This window comes from Pongo abelii, chromosome 13 (genome assembly GCF_028885655.2).
Source record: "Pongo abelii isolate AG06213 chromosome 13, NHGRI_mPonAbe1-v2.0_pri, whole genome shotgun sequence".
Taxonomy (NCBI): domain Eukaryota; kingdom Metazoa; phylum Chordata; class Mammalia; order Primates; family Hominidae; genus Pongo; species Pongo abelii.
Genome location: NC_071998.2, coordinates 23,202,849 through 23,216,906, shown reverse-complemented (window position 1 = coordinate 23,216,906; position 14,058 = coordinate 23,202,849). Strand labels below are relative to the sequence as shown.

Here is a 14,058-nt window from a genome sequence, read left to right as displayed (position 1 = left end):
AAGGCATAGCTCCAGCTACAACTTTTCTGTCTACAGATGTGTAAAATCTTGATGCAAAAATTTACCCCAAATTTCTGAACAAAATTAATATTCAGTATTATATCTGGCCTATAGATTCTCTTACTCTTGGTGTAATGACAGCATTCCCAGTTTAGGAAACTGTTGTAAAATCTTGTGTCTTGGTTGTGGCTGAGGCTTTGGGAAGGCCAGAGCCCCCTTTGCCACCACCCCTACGGTGTCAGCTCCAAGCCTGGGCCTGAGGGTTTGATGGGGAGCGGGTGAGCTGGATCCTGATCTCAGTGGTCAGTGGCCAGATCCTGGGCTGCTGGCCAGAACCCTGGCTTTGTGAGTGGCTGCAGCTTGGCTCTGCTCCAGCCCACAGGGGCTAAAGGGGCGGGTAGGGAGCGTGTAGGGAGCGTGTACGTGGCTTTGTGTCCTTGGCTCCTCCAGACTCTCACATGTGCGGGCACCATATACTTCTGCTGCCCTTGTGCCCCAATCATTGCACAAACAGAAACAGCTCTGACAGAGAAGGGACTGCTAGAGTTAGGAACCCTAGGGCCTGGAAGGAAGGTATGGCTCTCAGAGTGACCTGGGGTTTATTCAGTCCCCTCTGGACCTGTTTCCCTGGCAACGCTGTGGGAACAACAGTCTATGCAACACAGGAGACCTGATGCCACCTGGTGTCCTCCAAATTTGAAGGTGAAGGCAGGGATTGTGAATGATGCAGGGATGGCCAGAATGGTTTTTGCCTTCATTCTTTTCCCAGGGGAACCAAGCCTGTGGGTAGGGAAATCACACTAAGGCTGGACAGTGACTGAATCTGGCCCAGGAGAAACTTAGCTGCCTGCCTTCCAGACCAGGGTTTTTCTTCCCTGAGATCCTGGAGGGGAAGTACCTGGAACTTGGGAGTGTTGCCCTGGTCTAGAAGATCTGATAGACATAGTATGCACACATTTCCCTCGAGCTTCCCATGACTGGGGAGTAGATGAGAACCCTGGGTGGGTGGCTGGTTTCTTGAGGCATACATATACCCAACACACCTCACACCTCTGATTTGGCCGCATTTTGGAATCATCTGGGAAGTTTTAAACAATACTGATGCCTAGGTCCAACCTCCAGAGATTCTGATTTAATTGGTATGGGGTGGGGTTTTGCAGTTTTCAAACCACAATATCCAGCAAAGTTTGAGAACCACTGCCCTACACAGCCCTCCTTCTTCTTTATCTTATCTGGAGTCAGGGGCACCTTCAGCTTCTCCAATCACCTGGCCAGTGGCTGTTGTTTCCAGTCCTGCTGTTGCAGGGTGGATGGGCCTTCAGGCGGAGACCCAGGAATCCAGCTCCAGACACTGTCCCAGGCCGCCTCTTCAGTCCGGGACGGGACAGGAAGTGTCCGGCGGAGGTGGGGGTGGAGGTGATTGGCAGTTGGAGTCTCCAATGGGCCAGGAGCCCCCCTATTTTGCTCCTCTCCTTCCATTGGCGCCTGGGCGGAGCCGCCCCCGCTGCGGGGGCCCAGGGCGGGAGGGAGTAGAGGCCGGGGCAGAGGGCGAGGGCAGAGGGCGCTGGCGGCAGCGGCCGCGGAAGGTGAGGCCTGGTGTAGACGCCAAAGTCTTGTCAGGAGTGGGCGGGGCAGGGTGATGTATGATCTGAAAGGCCGGGAGTGACTAACGACTGTCAGTGTGTGTGTGCCTGTGAGGCTGTGTCTGTGTGACAGTATCATTGTGTGCGATTCTGAGTGTCACTTGGTGCAGCTGTCAGCTAATGTGACTGCGTGTGTCAGTGTGCATGGAGCTGGGGGTGCATGTGGCTGTGCAAGTGTGGGATTATGTGTGTATCTGTCAATGCACATTTTTGATGGGACTGGGTTGTGTGTTTGTGTGAGAGGGACTGTGACCACATGAGGGAATATGTTTTGGGAAGGTCTCTGTGGGGTTTGAGACCATGTCTGCCAGCGTGAGAGTGGGTGGCTGGCTTTGTGTGTGCCAATGTGTGACTTCAGCAGTAGCAGAGCAAAAGTGAGGTTTGTGACTATGTGTGTGTCCTGGGTCCTAACTTAAACCGTGTGGGACTACAGCTGTATTCATGTATTGGGGGACCTACTTCAAGAGCCCATGGGACTGACCTTTCTCTTAAGTGTCCAGCATGGACAGACACACCCACAACACACGTGGCTTCCCCTCCTTCTTCCTCTGCTCAAGAATCCCCAGCATCAGGTCTACTGCTCCTTATTTTCTGTTTCCCTGCTTGGCTCAGTTTCCCTTACGTGCCGTTTTCTCTCCCTATTGCTGTCTTACCTCTGTGTGTTTCATCACAGCTTTGTTCCCCTGGTCTCTCTGTGTGGGTGCATTTCCAGTTTTGCCTCTCCTGCCTCTCTGTCTCTCCCTGTGCCCCTATGCCTGCCTTCCCTGCTGATCTTGATCTCTGGCTAGTTCGGGGCTTGTAACAGTGATGAGATGCGGGTCTGCCACTGCTAAGAGCTCCCTGAGAGAGGGGGCTTAGACCATGATGAAGAGTTGCTTTTAGGCGGTGCTGTGAGCCCTGGTAGGGGCTGTGTGCGTGTGTGACTGCGTGAGTGTATGAATATGTGTAAGTGTGTCTGAGTCTGAGGCTGTGTGGCTGTGCCCGTGTGACTGTGCCCGTGTGACTGTGAGTGACCGCATGTAAGAGTGTGTGAGTCTGAGGGTAACTGTGGGTCTTGTGTATCTGGCACCAAGGGACCAAAGGCATTTCCTGGTGCTGGGGCCCAAAGAATGGAGGGGGAGGTGAGAAATGGCTGGAACTTCCAGGGGAGGGGGAACTGGACTCTTTGGCCTCTCCTTATATCCCCCAACCTGGGGCCTCCCTTCCCCTGGAAGCACAGCCAGCTGTACCCTAAGGAAACATTTGGTGAGGAGTGAAAAGAGGGGGACTTTGTATCTGATTTTTCATTTGATTGTGTCCACGTGTGTTCAAAGTCATGCCCTTTTGTTAACTGTGCCTCTTGAGTCTATGTGTGAATGTGACTATGTCTGGCTGTGTGAAAACACAGGGCATCTCTCACTGACAGGGACATAAGTATTAGCCACCCTCCTTTCCCTCTTGCTGGCCTTGGCTGTGTCTGTGGCTTCCTTTCCAGACTTGGGGGAGGCCTCTTCCCTTCCCAGGGCCTTGGGTGGGAGGGAAGGAGGGAGGAGGCAGGAGCGGGGAGGGGGCCTGGCTAGGGGCGGCGGAGCTCCAGGGCTTAGAGGGGGCGGGGCAGGGAAGGGGAAGGAGGGGATGGCTCTGGGGTCCCAGAACTGAGTGGAGTAGGAGACGGGGGCTGTAGCTGGTGAGAGGAAGTCCTGGAGGCCATGGACACTCTGCTGCTGGGATCACCGAGGTAGGGTGGGGCTAAGCAGGGTAAGTGTGGCTGGGTGGCCAGGGGTGAGCCAACTGGACACACTCAGACAGACACACAGACAGGTGGAGGCCCTGCTCTGCTCTACTGCTACTCCTGAAGGGTCCATGCTCTTCCTCTTCTGGTCTTGTTCCCAGAGCCCTTTCCCCGCCTGCCCCTTCGTTCTCCATCCACTTCACCACTGCCTTCCTCCTTCTGCTCCCCCTCGTCCAGAATCTCTCTCTCCTAGCATCCCCCACCTGCCATATAGACACACTGTTAGCTTTTTGAGTTTCCGCTGACCCCAATCCAGTCTTTCCAACACTTCCCACACTGCCCCATCACCTCCTAGTCCTGATCTCTGAGTATGTCTTGGTGCTGTGGCCCCCATGCCTGTCCCTGCAGGCTCCCAGTTCCTCTCAGCCTCTCATCCCCTTCCCTCCCCTCCCCTCCCCGCCACCCTGTCTCCATTTCCATCTGCTGGCTCCTCGCCCACTCCCAGCCTCTGGCAGCAGCCAGGGCATCTGGATCTGCTTAACTACACAGCCCCAGCCTGCACCCTAGCCCCATCCAGCTTCACAGACTGGAGACCAACGAAGTGTCAAGAGCCAGGCCCAGCTGAATGGCCCAAGTAGCCAGAGCAAGGAGCCAGGTTCAGGCGAGAAGCCTGGCAACCAGAGCAGGGGTAGGCCTCAGGGCGGGAGTGCAGGATGGGCTCAGATCCATAGTGACACCCTTCCCCCAGGGTGATAAGGTCTGCCCAGGTTAATCAGAGGCAGTGATAAGCCCTGGACCAGGTGGGGGTAAATACCAGAATTCCCAACAGCTGGACTGGAGGGGTTAATGGGAGTGGCTGAGCTGGTGCCAGTGCTTGGTGCCAGGGGTGGGCGCCAAGGGCGGTGGAGGGGGAGTTGCTGGCACAGTCTGTTGCCTCCGGCTTTTGTTCTGGGCCCTAAGCCCAGGACTGAGATGGAGGGTGTGAGGGGGTGTGTGTGTCCGTGTATATGTGTGTGTGTGTGTGCACGCACATGCGAAGCACTGCCTATACAGTGGGAAAGGGGACCTCAGGTCAGTTCCCCCAGTGATTTCTAACAGCCTTACCCCACTTGCTGCATCAATTTTTCTCCTAGGAAGCCTCAGTTTTGGAGAGAAAGAGCCAGGCTTTAGCCTCCCATCTCAGGGGTCGGGGATTTCTGACTCTACCTCTCCCCACAGATGAGCAGCAGCTGCTCAGGGCTGAGCAGGGTCCTGGTGGCCGTGGCTACAGCCCTGGTGTCTGCCTCCTCCCCCTGCCCCCAGGCCTGGGGCCCCCCAGGTGAGAAGAACCCTGCTCTACAACCCCCCAACTCTGACTTGTGACTTGCCATCCTCACTGTGGCCCCTTCCCATGCCTAACTTGTGACACCACCCCTGCTCTTGTCATCCAACCTGGGTCCCCTCTCTACCCTGTTCTCTGACCTCTGTCTCCAGATTATAACATGATGCTTTGATCCAGTGAGCCCCCCACCACCCAGGTTTTAACAGTCTGCTTCTTATCTGTCATTCTCACAAAGTGGGGAGGGGGGTAAAAGAAGAGCCTCACCTCAGAAGTGCCCTCCACAGGGGTCCAGTATGGGCAGCCCGGCAGGTCTGTGAAGCTGTGTTGTCCTGGAGTGACTGCCGGGTAAGTGCCCCACCTGCCTGTTGGTCTGACACTCATGACCCTTTCTTGACTCTGCCTAGTCCTCATGTCCCGCCCCTCCCGTCCTTGCCCGCTCTGTCTGTAATCCTCACCTCTCTATCTGTCCTAACCCTCTAATTATCCTTATTCAACAGAAAATTCAACTGGTATGTTTTGAGCACCTGCCAAGTGCCAGGTCTATTCTAGGCTCTGGGATACAGCAGTGCTAATGCCAGGCAAGGTGCCTGCCTTCTCAGAGCTTACATCTTAGTGGGGAAGACAATAAGCAAAGGAGAATCTTGCCAGATAGTAATACCTGCAGGGCAGAAAAACCAAAGAGAGGGATGTCAAAGAGGACAACTGAGTGGTTACTTTTTTTTTTTTTTGAGACAGTCTCACTCTGTTGCCCAGGCTGGAGTGCAGTGGTGCAATCTGGGCTCACTGCAACCTCTGCCTCCTGGGTTCAAGCAATTCTCCCGCCTCAGCCTCCCAAGTAGCTGGGATTACAGGCATGCGCCACCAGGCCCGGCTAATTTTTTTTTGTATTTTTAGTAGAGACGGTGTTTTATCATGTTGGTCAGGCTTCGAACTCCTGACTTCAAGTAATCCACCCGCCTCAGCCTCCCAAAGTGCTAGATTACAGGCGTGAGCCACCGTGCTGGCCCGTGGTTACCTTTTAACTGGTAGTTAGGAAAGGTCTCTCTGAGGAGGTGATGTTGAAGCTGATTTCTGAAGGTCAGGAAGGAGGCAGCTATGCACGCATTAAGGTATAAGCGCTCCTGACAGAGGGAACAGCTAGTGCAAAATGCCCTGAGGTGGGAATGAGCTCAATACCCCCGAGGAATAGAAAGAAGACCAATGTAGCTGGAGTTTTCAGTGGGTGAGGGGGAGAGAGACAGGAGCTGAAGAAGGAAAGGAAGGCAAGGGCTGGCTCACAAGGGGCTTTGAAAGCCAGTAAAAGAAATTTGGGTTCTATTGCAAATGCAGCTAGAAGCCAATGGAGAGCTGTGGCATGGTCTGACTTATGTTTGACATCTTGTCTTTGTCCATTGTCACCTCATCTTACTTCCAGGGACCCAGTGTCCTGGTTTCGGGACGGGGAGCCAAAGCTGCTCCAGGGACCTGACTCTGGGCTAGGGCATGAACTGGTCCTGGCCCAGGCAGACAGCACTGATGAGGGCACCTACATCTGCCGGACCCTGGATGGTGCACTTGGGGGCACAGTGACCCTGCAGCTGGGCTGTGAGTTGGGGAGGGTGGCACTGATGACACATAGGGATCCTGAGGGAGTATAGGATCTAAGTAAGCCCTCTGGGACCAGGAGGACCTGAGGACTGCTCAGTCTCCAGGTGTACCCTCTGCCTCTAGACCCTCCAGCCCGCCCTGTTGTCTCCTGCCAAGCAGCCGACTATGAGAACTTCTCTTGCACTTGGAGTCCCAGCCAGATCAGCGGTTTACCCACCCGCTACCTCACCTCCTACAGGTGTGTGCGTGATCAGGTGTGGATGCCTACACATTTGGGTATGCTGACGCAATGTGGGTGTGGGAGGCAGGGAGGTAGGTTCTGAGGAAAGCCTCAGAGAGGGCAGAAGGCCCACTTTTCCTTCCTGACTTCAGATGGCCCCCTCCCCACCAGGAAGAAGACAGTCCTAGGAGCTGATAGCCAGAGGTAGGACGTGAGGGAGCATATGGGGGCTCCAGCTGGGTCCCACAGTAGGCATTTTCAAAGCCGAAGACCACGTCCTCCCTTCTAGGAGGAGTCCATCCACAGGGCCCTGGCCATGCCCACAGGATCCCCTAGGGGCTGCCCGCTGTGTTGTCCACGGGGCTGAGTTCTGGAGCCAGTACCGGATTAATGTGACTGAGGTGAACCCACTGGGTGCCAGCACACGCCTGCTGGATGTGAGCTTGCAGAGCATCTGTGAGTACCCACCCCAGACCCCCATCATAGAGACCCCAAATGGACTCAGATCTCTCCACTCCCACAGCTCCCAGTTTCCTCCCAACATAGACTCCATTTCACACAGAGAAGGCCCTGTGGAGCCTGAGAAGGCAAAGGGATCAGAGCCCAGGAGGCATGGTTATTTCAGCACACACTCTAGAGGCTGCTGCTGCTACCCACACTGCCGGATTGGCTGCCTAGCCTCAGAGCAGGCCCTGCTCTGGGCCCTGTACCGAATGCAGCCATATGTCATGTCCTCCCTTGCTGGCCCCTCCTTCCTTGACCTGTGCATGGGAGTGGGACACTAAAACTCTAGCTGGAATTTGGGCCAATTTGTCTTCCTTGGATGAAAATAAGAATTGCTCTTTTATTCACTCAACAAGCACTTCAAAAGTCCACCCGCAGATCTCAGGTGGTTTCTTTTTTTCTTTCTCTTCCTTTTTTTGTTGAGATAGGGTCTCACTTTGTGCCCAGGCTGGATGAAGTTCAGTGGTGTGATCTTGGCTCACTGCGGCCTGCAACTTCTGGGCTCAAGCTATCCCCTCACTTCAGCCTCCCAAGTAGCTGAGATTACAGGCATGTGCCACCATGTCTGGTTAATTTTTAAAGTTTTTTGTAGAGACAGGGTTTTGCTATGTTGCCCACGCTGGTCTCAAACTCGTGGCATCAAGTGATCCTCCCGCCTCAGTCTTCCAGAGTGCTGGGATTACAGGCACGAGCCACCACACCCGGCCTCAGCCCATTTCATAATACAGATGACCGGTCTGAGTCTAATGGATGATCAAGTTTAAGATTTCCCCTCCCCTCTCAACAGTGTCTGGCTAAGGCTCCTTTAAACACACACTTTGGGAAGTGGTGGGGAAGTGACGGAGACCCATAGCCTACCCTAACTTTGTGTCTTGATGCCCTTAGTGCGCCCTGACCCACCCCAGGGCCTGCGGGTAGAGTCGGTACCAGGTTACCCCCGACGCCTGCGAGCCAGCTGGACATACCCTGCCTCCTGGCCGCGCCAGCCCCACTTCCTGCTCAAGTTCCGTTTGCAGTACCGTCCGGCGCAGCATCCAGCCTGGTCCACGGTGAGGCCTGGAGTGTGTCCCAACCCGCGGCTGTGGGTCCTGTCTCTGATTTCATGATCCTGGGTGTTCTGTATAGCTTTCCAGTGCTGGCAGGTCACTGAAGACCCAACACTTCCCTGTGGGCCAGGCTTTGTACTGGGTGCTGGGTTGCAGCGGTGACTGACAGACTGAATGTCTGTCCTGTGGGCTATAACTATGATGTAAAGCCCATCTGTGGGAAGATAGCAATGGCTTTTAAAAAAATAACTCTTTTTTTTTTGAGAGGGAGTCTCGCTCTGTCACCCAGGCTGGAGTGCAGTGGTGTGATCTCGGCTCACTGCAACCTCCACCTCCCGGGTTCAAGCAATTCTTCTGCCTCAGCCTCCCGAGTAGCTGGGACTACAGGTGCCCACCACCATGCCTGGCTAATTTTTGTATTTTTAGTAGAGATGGGGTTTCACCATATTGCCCAGGCTGGTCTCGAACTCATGACCTCACGATCTGCCCACCTCGGCCTCCCAAAGTGCTGAGATTACAGGTGTGAGCCACGGCACCCGGCCTAAAAATAACTCTTAGGAAAAGGAGTGCCTTTCACCTAGAGGCACATTCTCCTACAAACACTCATATACTCAGCTAAGGATAGCAGTGAATTTGTGTCTCAGGAGATGTTAAAGATTGGCTGGTATCAGGACTAGGGAGCAGCAGCATCAGATAATAACTAATATTTATTTAGTGCTGCCTGCCTGTGGGGTACCTGGCTACACTTTTTGCATACATTGTTTTGTTTAGGTGTATTCACCTCTATTTTACAAATGAAGAAACTGAGTCACAGAGAGGCCCAAAGGGTCATTCAATATGTGGTTCACCAAAGATTTGAACCCAGGCCGCCTGATGCCACAGCCTCTCTAAGTAATCACTACTGCCGTCTTACAAACACTAGGTGTAGACTCAGCCCCACCAGACACCCAACATGAGACCTAGACAGCTCCACTAGGCTTTAGGATGAGACTGGGAGCAAGGGGTGCTCTTTGTAGATGGTGGCTGGGAAGGCCCTGCACTTACAAGCTGGGTAACAGTGAGTCATGTTTACCCCCAGGTGGAGCCAGCTGGACTGGAGGAGGTGATCACAGATGCTGTGGCTGGGCTGCCCCATGCTGTACGAGTCAGTGCCCGGGACTTTCTAGATGCTGGCACCTGGAGCACCTGGAGCCCGGAGGCCTGGGGAACCCCGAGCACTGGTGAGAGACAAAGCCAAAGAAAAGGGCAGAGGCCCCATCCCAAAGCATCTATCAGCTGAACCAGTTCCAAAAGACAGCCAGGTGGCACATGCCCTGCCCACACAGGCACGGCAATTGCTGCCCCAGACTTCAGACTTGTTTGCCTACAGCCCTGTCTTAGCTTAAGTCCTGCCCCTTGGCCTCCACTCCTGCAGTTACAGGCTCCACTTCTACAAGCTTGGAGCTTGCCATGCTCCCTAGGAGCTGGCCATGCCCTATCAGGCTCCTCCTCCTAGGTACCTTGACTTCCAACCTAGGCCTTGGCCTAGAGCACAGGACGTGACCCCCGTCCCCACCAGCGTATGGACACTTATTGGGTCTTGCCTTCCTTTAGGGACCGTACCAAAGGAGATACCAGCTTGGGGCCAGCTACACACGCAGCCAGAGGTGGAGCCTCAGGTGGACAGCCCTGCTCCTCCAAGGCCTTCCCTCCAACCACATCCTCGGCTACTTGGTGAGCTTGGGCAGATGGGCAAGACTTGTAAAGGACTGAAAACCCCAGAGAAAAGGGGACACCGAGCTTGGTCAGGCTTGCTCTCAGTGACATGTGGCCCTCCCCCTCAGATCACAGGGACTCTGTGGAGCAGGTAGCTGTGCTGGTGTCTTTGGGAATCCTTTCTTTCCTGGGACTGGTGGCTGGGGCCCTGGCACTGGGGCTCTGGTAAGTGACTGCCATTGGTCCCTCAGCCTCTGATCCTCACAAATGCTCTGATGCCCATAGACCACATTCATCTCCACCCTTCATGACTGCCCGCTGAACCTGTCTGATTCTGGAACTACCTCCCCATACCTCCATCCCCCATGCCCCACTTGATTTTAACTGATTCCTCTCCTGACCCTTTACTAATAAACCCTTTGGAGGAGACTGAGATACCCCACATTGTTGGAGAGACAGCTGACTTTCTATGCCCCAGGCTGAGGCTGAGACGGGGCGGGAAGGATGGATCCCCAAAGCCTGGGTTCTTGGCCTCAGTGATTCCAGTGGACAGGCATCCAGGTGAGTAGGACATCCAGATTTGGACTTGGAGATGTGTGCCCCTATTTTGAATGTCCAGATTAAAAGCTGGCTGCCCTAGTCATTTTAAACATGCTGGGAATCCAAGTTGGGTCTCCTCATTTTAATGATGTCTAGGCTGAGGGCTGGGCCTTTCATTCTTGAGTCCCTGGGCTCAGAAGTAGGTCTCTTTCCCTCCTCTCAGGGTACTGAGGAAGGACCCCAGGTGGATTTCCCTTCAGGGTATTAGTATTAGTATTAATACTCTTCCAGGGTATTAGACTCAGAGCTGGATATTCATCCTTTTTTTTCCAGGTGTCTTGGATCAGTGCTAGGTCCCCTCCTTCATTCTTAATGTGCCTGGGCCCAGAGCTAGGTCCACTCCCGTATCTTCAGTGTGTTGAAGAGGCTCCCTCAGAGCTGGGCTCCTCTACTCATCTTAAGAGTCTTAAGCTTAGACCTGAGTCACCTTCCTCATTCTCAGGGTGTCTGGGCCAAGATCTGGTCTTACTGTCTCTCCTGATTTGCCTCCTGCTTCTTCTAGGAGCTCCAAACCTGTAGCGGACCCAGGAGGGCTTCGGCAGATTCCACCTATAATTCTGTCTTGCTGGTGTGGATGGATGGACAGATAGAAACCATGCAGGACAGTAGATCCCTATGGTTGGGTCTCAGCTGGAAGTTCTGTTTGGAGCCCATTTCTGTGAGACCCTATATTTCAAATTTGCAGCTGAAAGGTGCTTGTACCTCTGATTTCACCCCAGAGTTGGAGTTCTGCTCGAGGAACGTGTGTAATGTGTACATCTGTGTCCATGTGTGACCATGTGTCTGTGAGGCAGGGAACATGTATTCTCTGCATGCATGTATGTAGGTACCTGGGGAGTGTGTGTGGGTCCTTGGCTCTTGGCCTTTCCCCTTGCAGGGACTGTGCAGGTGTGAATAAAGAGAATAAGGAAGTTCTTGGAGATTATACTTAGAGATTATTATCCAATGCTGCTTTATTATTTGGCTATTGGGGGCTTCAGCCCATTTTCCTTAGCATCCCAAAATTCAGCTTGGGCAGAGTCCCGTGGAGCTTTCTCTCTTGGTGCTCAAACCACTGTGACAGGCTGGGGTTCTGGGGGTGGATGCAGATGCTGCGTTGAGCCAGGTGAAGCCTGGGTAGAGAAAGGTCCAAAGCTATGACCATAGCTTGGGGATGAGATTAGGGTCATCCCCAATGACCCTAATTAGGGGTTAGGAGCAAGGACCAGATGAAAACCTGAGTTGGTATCAGAATTAGCAGTTAGGGCTGGGGTTGGGATCAGCATTAGGGGTTGGGACTGAGGTCAGAGTCAGGGGTATCAGGGGTGGGAGCTCACACGAAAGCCTGGAGGTGACAGTCCCCATCAGCCTCCTGCAGTTCCACCTGGATGACCTTTCTCAGTAGCTTGTCTGAGAGTGGCTTTCGGTAGAGCTGAGTACAGCAGGCAGTGCTGGGTGGCAGTAGGAATGCTAGGGGGCAACAGGGCCATGTGTTCAGAGGGATCCTGACCAAGAACCTCTCTGCCAGATAGCTGGAGGTTAGGTTGGATTTCCTGGGTCTTTTTCAACTTCATCCCATTCACCCAGACCCCCAGCTTTCTATACCCCCAAGTACTCACCTGCTGTAGGGTCTGGGCTCAGGAGCAATGACAGCAGCAGGAGGCTGCAGAAGGTTGAGGGCCCCTTCATGTTGCTCAGCCTAGACTCTTCCTTCTCTCTCTCTCCTCCTCCCCTACCTTTTATCTGGGTGTCTTTTACCTGGGGCACTAGGTGAGTCAGAGGCAGTTGGAGATGTATTGTAGTAACCTGTGACACTCCTGGGCCCTAATTCTCGGCCTGTTGCCACAGACTCCTTCCTCATCTAGGATAGCCATTTCCCATGTGCTCCTAAGCCCTGGGCAGTGAAGCTGGGGAAAGGATTAGTGTGTGATGTAGAGACTGATAGAACAATGAGTAAGGGCAGTCAAGCATCCACAGCAGCATCTAATGATAGACATTCACACTCAAATACCCATAACCACACATTCAAAGTCACTCCTCAATCACTTGGTCAACCTCACAAAGTCATACTCATGATCAGACAACCATAGACAAAATTATATAGCCCCGGTTATACTCAAAGTCCCTCTCCCACCCAGTTGTGTTTTCACAGTCATCCAATCACAAGCAAATTCACACTAGCACACACAGATTCTGATAGGGGAGTTGTGAGTGGGGTGGGAGCAGAGGGCAGGCCAGCACCAACTTGCCTTCACCTTCTCCTCCCCACTTCCTGGCTTGGCCTGCCTGTCTTATCAGAAGAAACTGATGGGAATGGGTCCCTAGAGCAGGACCTTCTGGCTGAGGAGGGTTCTTGGCTGAGGCCAGCCACATTCAGAGAAGCTGGGGGAAGGCCCTTTATGGTAATATTAAGGGTGTTTTGGAGATGCTGAGGTGGGGCAGCTTTCCCAGGATGATGAGACAGGGAGGAAAGGTGGGGTAGATAAGGAGGGAAGATAAAAGCTCTTTGGTGCTAGGTTACTGTTGTCAAAACAGGTAAAAGGCCCAATGAATCTTACCTTCCTGTTTTTGTCTAGTCCTGTTCCAGGAATGCCAACCTCTTGCCAGCAGGGGCCTAGGGTCTCCAGATCCAGTCCCTGACTTGTTGAAGACATCGGACTCAAGCACTCAATTACATCTTTGTTTTACTCAAATTCCAGCCTCCTTCCTGGGCCTGGAGGAACATCCCCCCTCCCTACCCGGGTTCAGTCACACCCTCATGTCCAACTGCTATACCCCCTGCATCCCACCCTCCAGGTATAGCCGCTTCTCTCCTAATCCCATACCCAGCTGTCACTCCGTTCTTTACCCCCTCCCCGCAATGCAAAGCTCCTATTCATCTTTATCCAGTCCTTTCCAGGAAGCTGGGAGCTGCCTAGGGTGGGGGTATGCTGCCAAGTTCAGTGCCCCTGGCTCCTTTAAGAATTTCCCACTCCTGGTCCAGGGATCTCAATCTGCAAGTCCTGCTCTATATTTGAAACATAAACCAAGTCATAACGCAGTAATCCAGCCCTTATCTTGTTGCAGTCGTCTGCTGTAGGGTCAGCCACTCTCTATGGAGTAGGCTTTCTTTTGGGATAGGGCTTAGGCCTTTCTCTTGTGTCCCAAGGCTTGTTGGGTGTAGCCACTGAGGAAATCCCAAGGAAATCTCCCAGGTTCCTCGGTCTTGTCATAGACCTTCTTCATCAGTTGGCTGTGCGCTACCTACTTTCTGGTCTTCCCTGGACTTGTCGGTCCAGAGGCCTTCGGAAGGCAGAAAACAAATGCTTTTGGGTGTGCACCCATCTCTCCCCTTTAAGACCAAGTCTTCTCCCCAGCCACAATCTGCTGTAGCTTTGGCCCCAGCCAGAAACTGGGCCGTCTGTTTCTTTAACTTAATCTTGTGGTGCCCTTTCTGGTGCTGGGTCCAGTCCCTAACTGAAGGCAGGCCCACATAGCAGTCCCTGATTCTCACCACTTGAGGAGTTAGTGGGTCCCAGGCTGATTGGGTGACAGAAGGGGGCGGCAGAGAGCAGTGGACCTTGGACTCTCCTAGGGAGGGAGCAAGAACTGTTAGGTAGGCTGATGCCAAGGATCTCTAAACTTGGGATCAGACTGGAGGAGCCAAAAGCTGGGGTATGAACTGTAGAAAAGGTCGCCAACCCAAGTCGCTCCTCTGTGGCAGGCAGCTTCTAGGAAATCTCCCCCTCTTATCATTTACAGCCTGCATCCTA

General features: G+C 53.5%; 2 protein-coding genes across 9 annotated transcripts; one reads left to right on the top strand and one right to left on the bottom strand.

Moving 5' to 3' along the window:
• Positions 1-61: 61 nt before the first annotated feature.
• On the top strand, positions 62-11,268 carry IL11RA (interleukin 11 receptor subunit alpha). 5 transcript variants are annotated; one of them, XR_008509476.2, is made up of 13 exons: positions 62-1,586; positions 4,573-4,672; positions 4,960-5,020; positions 6,090-6,259; positions 6,386-6,500; positions 6,654-6,686; positions 6,772-6,938; positions 7,872-8,035; positions 9,111-9,252; positions 9,626-9,745; positions 9,856-9,952; positions 10,153-10,288; positions 10,830-10,903. XR_008509476.2 is itself a non-coding variant. In XM_054519574.2 (13 exons), the coding sequence occupies exons 2-13, from the start codon at positions 4,573-4,575 to the stop codon at positions 10,844-10,846; spliced, it is 1,269 nt and encodes a 422-aa protein (XP_054375549.1). In that variant the 5' UTR covers positions 62-1,416; the 3' UTR covers positions 10,847-11,268.
• Positions 11,256-14,015, bottom strand: CCL27 (C-C motif chemokine ligand 27). Of its 4 annotated transcripts, XM_063713957.1 has the most exons (5): positions 13,800-14,015; positions 12,865-12,942; positions 11,926-12,072; positions 11,644-11,776; positions 11,256-11,439 (listed from the first exon to the last, which is right to left on the bottom strand). In XM_063713957.1, exons 3-5 carry the CDS (start codon positions 11,993-11,995, stop codon positions 11,304-11,306), a joined length of 339 nt encoding a protein of 112 aa, XP_063570027.1. In that variant the 5' UTR covers positions 11,996-12,072; positions 12,865-12,942; positions 13,800-14,015; the 3' UTR covers positions 11,256-11,303. The 4 variants fall into 4 exon arrangements, with proteins under 4 accessions (XP_063570027.1, XP_054376968.1, XP_002819716.1 ...); XM_054520993.2 differs by having other exon boundaries at positions 11,926-12,213; positions 12,865-13,971; XM_002819670.5 differs by having other exon boundaries at positions 12,865-13,971.
• Positions 14,016-14,058: the final 43 nt, after the last annotated feature.

Coding starts and splice junctions, on each gene's coding strand:
- IL11RA (XM_054519570.2), top strand. CDS start 3,980: ATGGCCCAAGTAGCCAGAGCAAGGAGCCAGGTTCAGGCGAGAAGCCTG. Junction 6,687..6,771: donor CTAGGAGCTGATAGCCAGAG/GTAGGACGTGAG, acceptor CCTCCCTTCTAG/GAGGAGTCCATCCACAGGGC. Junction 6,939..7,871: donor TGTGAGCTTGCAGAGCATCT/GTGAGTACCCAC, acceptor TGATGCCCTTAG/TGCGCCCTGACCCACCCCAG.
- CCL27 (XM_063713957.1), bottom strand. CDS start 11,995: ATGAAGGGGCCCTCAACCTTCTGCAGCCTCCTGCTGCTGTCATTGCTC. Junction 11,777..11,925: donor GAGCCCAGACCCTACAGCAG/GTGAGTACTTGG, acceptor GTTGCCCCCTAG/CATTCCTACTGCCACCCAGC. Junction 11,440..11,643: donor TGTCACCTCCAGGCTTTCGT/GTGAGCTCCCAC, acceptor TTCTCTACCCAG/GCTTCACCTGGCTCAACGCA.